The sequence below is a fragment of the Dermacentor albipictus genome, chromosome 1, assembly GCF_038994185.2.
Source record: "Dermacentor albipictus isolate Rhodes 1998 colony chromosome 1, USDA_Dalb.pri_finalv2, whole genome shotgun sequence".
NCBI classification, from domain to species: Eukaryota; Metazoa; Arthropoda; class Arachnida; order Ixodida; family Ixodidae; genus Dermacentor; species Dermacentor albipictus.
This window is the reverse complement of record NC_091821.1, coordinates 62,411,315-62,424,056: the sequence shown is the minus strand read 5'-3', so window position 1 is coordinate 62,424,056 and position 12,742 is coordinate 62,411,315. Positions and strand designations below refer to the sequence as shown.

Genomic DNA, 12,742 nt, shown 5'->3' with positions numbered 1-12,742 from the left:
AAAATTTGCCAAATTGGTGACAAACGGGAAAAAAAAATAAAACACAATTTTCAATGAAAAAAATTAATTCATTTTGTTGAATCTGAGAGTCGGCGACCAAAGATAAGATTTCATGCAGCGTCGACAATATATCTTCACATCGACGGCACGAAACAAAACCTGCACCGCCGTGGCTGATAGTGTCGCCCACAGTGGGACGATGCTATCAGTGGATCGCTCTACGCACAGTCCAACCATAGCAGCATTGAAACGCGTCAGGCGCCGCAAAGAAAGCTTCGCTTTAAATCGCATGAAAGTGAGGCGATGGGTGACAACTGGTTTTTCACAGCTGCCATGTTGCAAGTTTGCAACAATGCGCGTGTTATGTCCGAGAAATTGAGCAACATCTGGTACGGCGTCTGAAATTTCTGTAGGTGTTATGAGTTATTTCTAGTACTATTGGTTCTATGAGCAAAAAAGTTGCAGTTTCACCCCAATGGTTAAGCATTGATAGCAATAGTAAAGTACTAGATAACTACATGAAGATTTGTAGTTTTATTGGCCATATAAATTGCAGTAAACATTCACTTAAAAAGCGTACAGGCAAGCATGAACAGTTCGCATTTGGTGAATGCGAACACTCGCTGCCACAATGCTGGTGTGATGAAAAGTGCAGGCAAAAAGAAGCGAATGCTTTGCCTCTCACTTCAACGCATCTCTGAAACTCAGGATTACATGACCTCTACCACTAAACGCGCGGGAAGACAGCGCACATGAAGCCACCAACCTCTGCACCCGCCGCAGGTTACCTCCAGAATAGGGTGCACAAACCACATATGTGCTGACAGCCATGTGCAGCCACTGCCAGGCTAGAGGAGGAGACATCCGCTCATTCCCCCCCACTCCGCCGTCCCCTTGCGCATGCAATAGGATCTTACCACACTTACAGCGCGCAATAGGCTCTTATCCCACCTGGACTTTATACAAAACATGACCCTGAGGGGGTTTTGCATTTAGTACTAGTACTGCTACTAATGCTGATCGCTGCCACCTGAGGCAGGGATAAACAATAAAAACACCAAATCGGGCGCTGATATAGCGCACGCTCCGAACACAGAAGTACATGCAGCATAGAATGAGTTGATACGAATGCACCATACCCTCCACCGACACCGTACTCACCAGTCATGACCTAAGAAATCACTAGCTGAATGAGACTAGGGCCACTAGGGCAGCCAACAACTCTGCCAGCATAAAGAGCGGCGCTGCAGTCTTATAAAGGTTAAAGAAATAACACATGTAGGGTTTCCCTACTACTTTCGTAACAACACTATGTGCGATGGACTTCCAACTGGATTAGATTGGATTGGATTTTTTTTTCCAATCTGGTCAGACAAAGTGCAGGACATGGATAGAAATGTACAGAACTGTAGAAATCGTCAAAATCCAGGAGTCTTTCGGATAATTCCAGAGACTTGGCAGGTATAGAATAGTGTCCTATTCCATTTGGTCTTCAAGTCAAATACAGTCGCCGACTGATTTTTCGGACTCCTAAAATTCGGACATGCTCAATTATTTGGTCTGCTTCGCAGCACCACCATTCTCCCCATAGACCACAATGTATAACAACTCCCGAAAGTTTGGACACCTTGCAACCTCTCGCCTGATTTTTCGGACACTCTTTGAGCCAACTTGATCGAGAGCACCATGCACCGACTCTGACTGGTGCATGGTTCGACTTGCTGAACGCCATTTTTGTTTTGAACGGCGCCTCCTTGCTGCCCCACGAAGTGGCGCTACTGCAAATCCCTGCTCATTATCATCGTTTCTGCCTGGTTCGATTACAGAGGCTAGAAGGTTATCCTAGTGTCGTGAAGGCACGAGCCGACATGAAATACTGTGCTATTCTCCGGCAGATGGCGCCAGCACTCGCTGGTGGGTTGCTCTTGCGGGCTCCGGCGCGCTTTTCGGCGGGCGCTCAAAAGTGACCGGCGCTTTCCGCCGATTTGCAAGTTCAGAAAATATGCATGCAATAATCTACGAGGGCCAGTCAACCTCACAATCTTAGCAAGCACGCTTATCGCGACGAGAGGTGAAATAAAACTTTGTTTTGGGGTAGTTTGTTTTGGGGTAGTTTGCCTATAGCTGGTTATGACAGCAGCGTAACTGAGATGAAGAGACAGAGAAACGAGATGGTGCGCTTATGTGTTTCTATGTGCCTTGTCTTCGTCTCTGTTGTGCTGCCATTTGAACCAGAGTGACTGAAGTTACGCACGCAGCCGTAATAAAATGGGGTTGCTATTTTTTTTTTCTACGGGAGATGCGACACCAATCAGCCCACAAATGTGGAGAGGTAATTGAATGCTTTCTGTTTGTCTCGTGCATATAATTTATTGCAGCTTTACAAAATTGGACACTATGGTCCGCAAAAACGTTGTATGGGGAGAGCTTTCAAAACCTATGTTACAAGGGTTTTTTTTCTTTTTTTTTTTTTTTTTGCACAACGAAGGTAGGTATGTACAAAATCGGGGAGCATTTTCGCGACTGTCGTTCTACTGGCATCGGCTCATTTTCAGGAGCTTCTGCTTTTCTATTTGTGTGTTCCGTTCCATGTTCTTTGCTTTTGCAAAGAAGTGCAGCATAGTCAGCGCATAGAACTTTACTATGTTTGTTGTCAAACTCCGCACATGCTCACTGCATGCAACCCACTTCTTTAATGCTTCGCTCCCTGAACGAAATGCAAAAAACAGACCATGCTTTCAGCATGAAGCTGATTCCTGCTGAAATATGCATTAAATGTGTCCAACTTTACAAACAAGCTTCTCAACAGCTTTGGAAGGGTAGATCCAGCCCCCATGGTCAAACTGCCTTGTTAGTATGGAATTTCCATCACAATCTGCTTGTAAGGGCAAAATACAAAGGCGAGAGGCATACTCCGGGCGTGGAAACTTTTTTAAAGACTTTCTGACAACATAGCCAGCTATATAATGTACTAATCTACTGTCACTGTGCTTTTCGACACAGTTGTCGTGATCCAACTGCTTGCCTTGTGTTTTTAACACAGATTCTGCACACTCCAAATTGCCATCGTCCAATATCTCATCAATAATTTCTGTTAGGTGGTCAGCCTTTCGTTTTCCAACATCAGATGGCTTTGAGAAGGCGATTACGAAGTCTCCTGGTGAGTTCCCATTTTTAGGAGGCCTTGCCATACTGTAGGATGACAAGCTGTTTATTATAATTAAAGGCTGTTCAGATGAAAGATGGTCATTACAACCAAAGGATTGCCTTACAACACCAAACATATTTTCCATTTTGTCCTGACTAAGATTAGCTGTTAACAAGTACTAGTTTAGTGAGCTACTTAAGTAGTCTAAAAGAGACAGAGTGCTTTTTATGGTCACATGCAGACCAAGGGCAGTTCCTGGGCCAAGAAATCAACCACCATCCTTGGCAGCATAATCTTCCCATTCTGCAAGGAATGCAATGAACTTTTCAAGAAACTTTGCTTTTGGAGAGTTGGATCGGAGGCCTTTAGACGGTGTTCTTGAAGTCATTATAAATATCAACCTTTCCATAAGCTTCACAAGCTATTTTGTCGGCTCAGTTGCTCTAAAGTGCCTGTCCAAATGAACTTTATAGAAAAAAATCTCCTTTAGTACCTCCTCGCTAAATAGCTGGAGGGCTAAGTTCACGCACATTTTTTCAAACGCATTTGGATGAATGTGCGAACGAGTAATGTGTGGCATTACTTTAAGAGTTAGTGAATCCATCTCCAAGGCATTGTCACAGAAGTTCAGCACGTCGCATCGCACCAAGCCGTGGCACTACGGTTGTCAACATAAATAAAGGCTGGAAAAAAGTGAACTACGTCGGTGCACGTGCTACCCAAAACTGATGACGACTTGTGTCTGCATTCCTTCGGCTGGCATCAGTAGCCCACCACAGGAGTGCAGCGCCCTCTTCGAACTACCCCGCCAAGCATCCAAACTGGTTTCTCCGGCGCTTCGGGAAACCTTCTGTCGTTCGGCGATCGCTTCTTGTATCTCCCTGTTCCACCAGCTTTGCAGTTTCTTTTTTTCCTTTCCAAGGAGCACGTTGCTTCTCTTTCTGTATTTCTGTCGTTATTACACTTAGCTCGCCATATTCCCATGCTCTTCTTGGCCATTTGCCAAGTTTCTCCTCGACTCTTGTGAGTATATTATTTGATCAGTGTTCAAATTTGGACTGGTAATTGTGCACTCCTTGCTCGCTTTCCCAACTGCATATCCTATTTTCAAAATGATGCGTTTATGGTCACTCCCTATGCTGCTATACCCTTCCTTGTCAATGACCATTTCTCTCAACTTATCATGAATTCCTTCTGTCATCAGACAGTAATCAATGGTCGATTTCCGGTTTCCCACTTCCCACGTGATCTGCCCTTCACACTTAGGCTCTGTATTCCAGATAACAAGGTTATGTTGCGCACTAAGATCTAGCACTGACTTCCTGTTGTCGTCGGTATAGCTAACTAGATCCTGTATGTGGGCATTCATGTCACCTAATAGGATAATTTTGGCATCATTCCCGAAACTCTTATTAAGGTCAGCACTTAGGCATTCCACTAACTCTTGATTCTTCTCTGCGCAATTATTTCCGGCCCACAAATACATTACGCCCAGCCAAGTTTTTTTTTTCTACTCACTGCACCTGATAACCAAAGATGCTCTTGACATTTTGAATTCTCTTTTCCAATTGATTCCCTGATGGATCAGCATTCCGACTCCCCCTCCCTTTCTTTCCGACTTAGTTCTGTTGCCCCCTTCCCAAACATAATTCTCAATCACTGGCGGGTCTTCCAAGTCCCTAAGGTGCGTTTCTGTAACTGCATACACCCCTACTTGTTCTCTATTTAACTGCTCTTCAATCTCTACCCATTTTTCCTTTCTTCTGCCGCCCTGCATGTTTATGTAGCCTATTGCATGGCGAGCTCTCTTTCCTGTTTTCCTCCTTTTTCTGTTACTGACGGCGATACTATTCTGAAGTTCCCTTAGGGGACCTTCTTCATTATTACCTACTCTGGCCTCCTGAGCGCCCGTGGGCCCCCTGAAAAAGCAACAGCGCAACCAGCAAGTCGCCAGCCCACTTCTCGTCCAAGCCTGTAATTGAAGTGGATACTGTCTCGTTCAAAAGCACCACACCTTCTCACTTCCCTGTTTACTACGACAACCTCGAAACCTTTCTCTCGGCTCATTTTCCATATCGCCTCATTAGCAGCCACTACGGCTCTTTGTATGTGACTGTCACGTACAGGCACCTCTGGCACCGTGCACACCACGATCTACACCTGAAGGGACAGCTCGCGCAAGTTGTCCACCCCATTCGCCAAGCGCTGGGCTAGCCCTGTCCCTTACCTGTTTAGGACATCATTTAGCCCACTAGCTGCTATGACAAGGTTGCGCACGTGGGCATTTTCTACGAGCGTTGCTTATGCTCGCTCCATGACAGAACCCAGTGTCCGCACTGAAAATGTCCCTACTGCCACTATTTTATCGCCTTTTACCCTCTCCACAAATGCTTCTGAGCACCTAGCCAGGATTGAGTCGCCGGCGATAATCACCATTTCACTCTCTCCTACCTCTCCCTGCTTCCCTTTGTCCTTTTCCACGTGATTTGTACTTGACAAGTGGCATCGACCCCTGCGCTCCTGCTTTTTCTGTGTGGAGGCCTCAAGGTAGGTGTCACTCTTTCCAGCAACTCCCTCCCCACGTTGCATGCACTCCACGTGCTTTTCTGACACTCCCTTTCCTGTCACGTCAGGGGACTGCGTTCAACTGTCATGACCATTCTCGTTCACAATGGCGGCCCTGTTCAGCTTTTCCTCGGCTGCTTGAAGTCTTTTTTCCACTACCTTCCGTGCATCATGCTCCATATTTAGCTCACTTTTGAGCTCTTCGAACTATTCAACAAGCTCATCCTAGAAAGCCTCCATTTTCTTCAGCCTAGCATCGACATCACAGCATGTGCCGACTGACTCGATTTCCTCTCCATTTTCATCCGTCCCCTCGTCTGCCTTGAGGGACCCCCCGTACACTGCACGCTTTCCCGGCTTTCTTGCCATGTATTGCACGGCTTTTTCTAATGCAAATACTATAATAGTATAATAATGCAGAGCACGTGCCTTCTAGTAAAAACCAATATGCACAGAATCTAAATCCTTAAAATGCCGCAAAGTAATTCTCACAAATGTTCTAAAAACAATCAACGCCGCAAAGACTTAAGATATGACACGTTTTCATATATGTTCACCCACACGGCCACACTCTCACTTTCCTACCAAAGCAATATTCCCGATACCAACGCACACACAGTAAAACCATTATTAGCTATTATTCTTGCCACTTCCAAGCTACTATTTAATGGCTATAAAGACTTAACGTCCCAGGCAGTTGCACATGTTCAAGCACATGGCACGAAAGGATGCTCTTGACCATCCTGCAAAACCAAATATACACGAAATACACCCGCGCACAAAAAAAAAAATTGAGAAAAAAAAAAGAAAACTACCCAATTATTATTTAAAGGCTCAAAAAATCTGCAAATCAAAACGGAAGCAAGCTCAAAGAATGCACAATAAACTTATGATTTTGTTGCTGCCACGGAGTCCTGAAAAACATGTCCATTCGCCACAAAATCTCCCGTGCATTTGGTGCCATTCCAGGATAGCGCCCCCTTCCCCCCCCCCCCCCCCCCGACACACACACTTTACCGGTAATTTCGACTTGCTTGAGGTGGGGGGGGGAGGGGGGAGGGCGCTTGCTCGAAATTTTATGGTAGGCAATTATCGACCCGTGTCTGTGTTGCCTATTTTCTCAAAAGGATGAGAAAAAAATTATAAATGCTCAGATAGAACATTTCTCAAAAAAAGCACAATCTTCTAAGCTCAGATAGAACATTTCTCAAAAAACCACAACCTTCTAACTGACTGTCCACATGGTTTCAGAAAAGGACAAAGTACTCAAACTGCATTTGCAACTGCAAAAGGAAACTATTCTGGAACATTTCGAAAACAAGATCATGACATTACATATATTCTTAAGACTTAAGTAAGGCCTTTGATCGGGTCAACCATCAAATACTACTCGATAAATTAGAATGCTACAGGTTTAGAGGAACAGCTTGCTTTGCAACTAATTGAAAGCTATTTAAACTCTCGTCTACAATACATCGAACTAAAGAAGATAAATCCAGGCTGAAGGCCATTGATTCCAGAGTTCCTCAGGGAAGTACCGTATTTACACGATTCTAACACGCCCTTGATTGTAACGTGCACCTGTTTTCCATGACAAAAAGAAAAAAAAATGACGCTCTCGATTGTAACGCGTACCTGTTTGCCGTGACCTAAAAAATAAAAGTCCTTTACAATACCGCGCACCTTATTCTTTCATACAGAAATACAACTTGCTCTCATTTGGAAAAAACAAACATTTACAGCCAATGCACTAAAGTTCCGATAAATAAAGAAAGTAGTTTCGCATGAAAGGCGAAGCATTAATTACGATAGCAAATTAGTAGACACCTATATGAAAAGTAGGGATAGTAGTTTTATCGGCCGTATCAACTTTGAAGCATTCGCCTACTAATTAAATTAACAAGCATGGTGTCACGCGCGCACAAGCAAACATGAACACATCTCACTCAATGACCGCGGAAACTCTTTAAACGCTCGAGTGAGGAAGTGCGATTGCAGGTGGGAGGGAATGGACCTTTGTGCGGCCTCTCGCTTCGGTGCGAAGTAAGCAACGAGAACACAATGCGGTGCACCTAGATACGTAAACTCTTGTCTCCGTCCCAGATCACTCTCAAGATAGCAGCCGCGCCATACATAGCAGCAGCCAGTGTAGAACGCGTCTGCTGTTTGCGCCAGTCCCGTATGCAAGTTTCGGGAACTCCGAACGCCCGTGATACAGCCCGATTTCCGTTCGTCTCCGCACACGTGATCGCTTTCCTTTTACTTGCAGCATCGTGATGAACTCTGCATGTCTTTGCAGTCAGCAATTCCACGCTGATAGAGCAAATGCAGAAAATGGTAAGACGGACGGTGCACTAACCTCAGCCAAAGGAAGCATTGCCTAAGCACACGTATTACAACACATGGAGAAAGCTACGGCAGCTAGGCTCGAAGCGCGTACGAGGCGACCATTTTGAATTGCTTATGGCGATATGGTAACAGAGATTTAGGGTCATACTCGTTTCTAACGCGCACACGATTTTTGGACCCGTCTTATCAAAAGAAAAGTGCGCGTTAGATTCAAGGAAATACGGTATACTGGGACCAATATTTTTCTTTTTACATAAATGATATTGTACGAATTTATGATAAATGCCAGTCTTTATGTATGTAGACAATTGCTCAGTCCTTGTAGATGGCACAAAAATGAAAGAAATAGTGACTAAGGCTACGGCCTTTTGTCGGCTACTATACCTGTGGTGTAAAAGAAATCGGCTTAACTTAAATTAATCAAAAACTTAAGTGCGTCCTGTTTTGCCCACAGGGAACTGCGGAAATAGCAACTGGATTCATAACCCTAGGTCCTTACCAAATCACCATTGAAAAATCAGTAAAATTACTCGGAGTCGTATTCACGGAGCACATGTCCTGGAACGAGCACATAAAAGACCTACTAACGAAGTTGAGAAAAGCTGCCAGTGTACTAAGTCATCGTCGCTACATTCTTCGGGCTAATGTTAAAAGGACTTTATACTGCGCCTTGTGGAATTCCCACCTGTACTAATGCATATCAGTCTGGAGAAACACCACACTTACAAACCTACATAAACTTACATTAATACAGAAAAAGCACTGTGGTCCATCCAAAACGCCTCGTTTCTAAAACATACAGGTCCACTATTACGTAAGCATATAATTATTAAAGAGGACAAAATTTACATCCACAAATTACTAATAATGTATAAAAATGCTCAACTTGGCAAAACTGAAAAGCATTTAGACCTAACAAACTCAAAGGAAAAACAGTGTTGCATCCCTTTAGGTACCAACTACCTTTTGAAATTCCTTTCTCTTATACACATTATGGCACAGAAAGGAATCGACACAGAATGCCACTTACATTGAATGAATACTATGCATGAGATATATACTTACACTAACAAAAAATAAAATATTTGATCTTTCTATAGTGTAAAGAAAAACCTAGTATCTTGAATAGATCTTTTCTGACTAAACTATGCTAAAATCTTTCATTAATGTTTATGGTGATACCCAATACGTGTTTCGATGTACTTTCTGTCTGTATTTTGTGTGTATACTGTTTTTAAGTACTTCATATCATGTTACTCACAGATTCTGCGAGACGGTTGACCTTAATTTGAAGCTTTAAAATGAAAAATAAGAACTTCTCTGCATGCTCATTTTCTCCATGTATATTTGCTGCTGTACGGGTGACAAGAGCTCAGTCAAGTTGCTTTGTCGCAGCTTTTTCTCTTGCCACCTATTTTGGTTGTATTGTATACACGAAAGACTGAAATGAGCAGATCGATTGGCTTTAATGCAACCTAAGTGTAGCGAGCATAATGTATAAGCAACTACTACATACTGTACTAAAACTGCATGTTTTCACAGCAAATTACCAAAGCACAAACTTTTTCGTAGCAGAGTTATAATTGTCGTTGTAATGAATAGTTACCTATGAGGCAACTGGAGCTCATCCACAGGTGACCCTCGCTCTGAAGTACCCAGGGTAACATCGTAGCCACCTGGAAAAGGACACTCAGCCAGGACTGCACCAAGACTACGGGCTACCCTGACTTCATAGCCCCAGTAAAGGCCTGCCTCTGTTCGGGGACACGATGGTGACACAGCAACACCTCGCAGCTTTTTGCCAGGGACCCCTTCTTTCATTTTCACAGTAACTCGCACTCCTTGTTGCAGACAGCGATCTATCTTCACCTGCAACAGAATAAGATTAATTACTAACCACATGCTATGCTGATACAAGCATGAGACCATGAGTGTATAAAGTCTTCTGTTTAAAAAGAAAGTTCAAACATCAAAATGCTGCATTCTGTTACACAGCATACACAATCTTTCATTTGGTCATAGGTGAAAAACTCCAACAAGTACACTGCCAAGCACACTTATAATGGCCCTAGTTCAGTAACCTCATTATAAAACAAAAATGGCATGGCTGCCTCAAGAGGCATTTCATTAACAAGAAAGGCAGAGAGGTTTACCCAAACCAGTGTGGTCTAGCAGGCGACTCTTTAGAGGGGATGGGGCAAAAGGAACAAATAAAGAGTGATAAGAATAGGAAGAAAGGCTGCTTATAAATGCATACAAAACACTGTGGTTTTCTCTAAAGTTGTAAGTACAGTGCTGTGCAAAATTTACATTAGGTCAATGGCACAACGACTCAGGTATACGGAACATCCACAACCACAATAGGTCAGTTACAGCAATGGCAGTGATATTGCAACAGGTGGGTTTAGTAAAACAGCCACGGCCAGTGACTGCTCTGTCTGTAGCATCCCTTTACACCTAGTTTACAGTCAACACACAGGTCGCACTGTGACCAGAAACGCTTCACCAGAAATCTCACCTAAAATGCTGCAGTTCAGATGTGCAAAACAGGGGTCACTGCTAATAACCTTGCTACACAGTAAGGAATTGTGCAGGATGTTCACCCTTAAATGCCCACAAGATATCTATTATAAATACCAATGCAATATTTCTTGAAAACAGTGTTTATTGTCCAAAGAACATAATGCAATGCCAAAAGTTTCCTAAAATGACGCAAAATAAAAATGATTAGGGTGGGAATATATTTCCCTATGGGCCTTTGGCAGACCCCAAGTTCTGGTGGAATTTTTCAAAGCATCGCGCGGTGCAAAAGTGAACATTACACATCAAGCGAACAATCTTCGACCTCTTGTCATTCTGCTTACTTGAGCAGCACCAGTAGCGTTTGAAGATAGCTGTTCCTCTAGGAAAATGCGATACAGCTGACAGGCGCACTTCATCCAGTACACCAAATTTGTTCATGTCACCTTGGAAAACCTTCGGGGTGCATGTGTTGCTGCTCTTTTTCTTCGACTGTACCCTTCAGAAACTGTCTGGATAGCATGGTTTGTTTCACAATAATTTGAAATACGTCCCTAAACAATGCCTCAAATATCAGAGACGAGAGGCTGGGTGCCAGTTTTGAAGAGGCTAGCGGCTCAGTATGTTTCTATTTCTCTATCTATTTATTTAGTAATACTGCAGGCCAATATGTTTTCCCAAACAGGAGGGGCTTTACAGCAAGCAAAAGAAAGTACAGACAAGCATAAATAATGTTGCATAAAATGACCATAATGCATAAAAAGAAGCAGGGATCGCACTTCATCATCACTAAAATACACAAAAATGCTTTGCCAATGCAGCCATGAAATCAATTAACTCAAGTACACCAATGGGAAGTGAATTCCACTCGCTCACCGTTCGGGGGGGGGGGGGGGGACGCACATGTAAATGTTTGTTCTAGCGAAAATTGGCGCAAGCAAATATTCATGACTGTGTCATGTTCTTCTCATAGTATGCCAACTTACAGAAGTGGGTAACACCATATCATTTTTTCAAGAAAGAGTATCGTGTAGTAGTACAAAGCGATTAATTTTTCTGCATGTTTGTAGTGTCTGTATTCTGTTTTGTAACATTAATGAGGATGGGGAATCTTTCCTGGCATATTTTTTGTATATAAATCTCACAGCTTTTCTCTGTACTCGCTTGAGTTCCATAATGCCCTTTTCAGTTGCGGTTACCAGACTTCAGCAGCACATTCTAATTTAGATCTCACTATTGCTTTGTAGGCTAATATTTTAGTTCTTATAGCCGCGCGTTTAAGCTTCTTCTTTACGAGCCACAGTTTCTTTAATGCCACTGAGCAGATATCCGAGATATGTGCTGACCATGTGAGTTTATTTGTAGGAGTAACGCCAGAATATTTCTGTTTTTCGACTTCAGGGACAGTTCTGTTTTCAAGCTGGTAGTAAAATTTGCTGGGAGATTTTTATTTCTTGTTACACGTAAAAGTACAGTTTTTTCTGCATTGAGCTCCATTCCCCAATTTGAACACCAGTCGGTGATTGCTACAAGGCATCTCTGCAACACATAACGATCATCATGGGACACAATTTCCTTGAAGATAACACAGTCATCAGCATATAACCGAATGGACACAATAGCAGGAATAATATTGAGCATATCATTAACAATTATCATTAACAATCATTAGCAATGGCCCTAACATACTGCCTTGAGGTGACCTGCCGGGGGCTAGAACTACAATCTCTAACTTCAACAAACTGTTCTCTATCTTTCAGATAAGCGCAAATCCACTGTACAATAGCAAAAGGAAGTCAAATTTTTTCTCATTTATACAGTAACTTTCCATGGGGGAACCCTATCAAATGCTTTGCTACAGTCCAGAAAAAAGCACATTTATTTGTCTTGATAAATAAAGTAGTTGGGAAAGTCCTTGCACTGTTACTAATTGAGACACAGTGGAGAGCCCTTTTCTGAAACTGTGCTGAAAAGGTGATAGTATGTTATGATTGCTCAATAACCCTTGTATGAAACCAACAACAATATGTTCCAATAGCTTGCAGCAAGGGCTGGTAATAGATACAAGCCGGTAGTTTGAAACTGTTAGATGGTCTCCTTTCTTATGTAACGGCACAACACGCGCTTTGCGCCAGTCTGACACTATTTCTCCCGATTTTA

At 43.0% G+C, this 12,742-nt stretch overlaps 1 protein-coding gene across 2 annotated transcripts in view; it reads right to left on the bottom strand.

The window, feature by feature from the left end:
• The window catches only part of LOC139047656 (putative methyltransferase C9orf114), a 52,426-nt gene that overhangs the window by 26,661 nt on the left and 13,023 nt on the right, over positions 1 to 12,742 (bottom strand). For both annotated transcript variants that reach the window (XM_070521528.1, XM_070521537.1), the window contains exon 6: positions 9,669 to 9,931. In XM_070521528.1, coding sequence (XP_070377629.1) covers positions 9,669 to 9,931 — 263 coding nt within the window. The remainder of the gene's footprint in view (positions 1 to 9,668; positions 9,932 to 12,742) is intronic.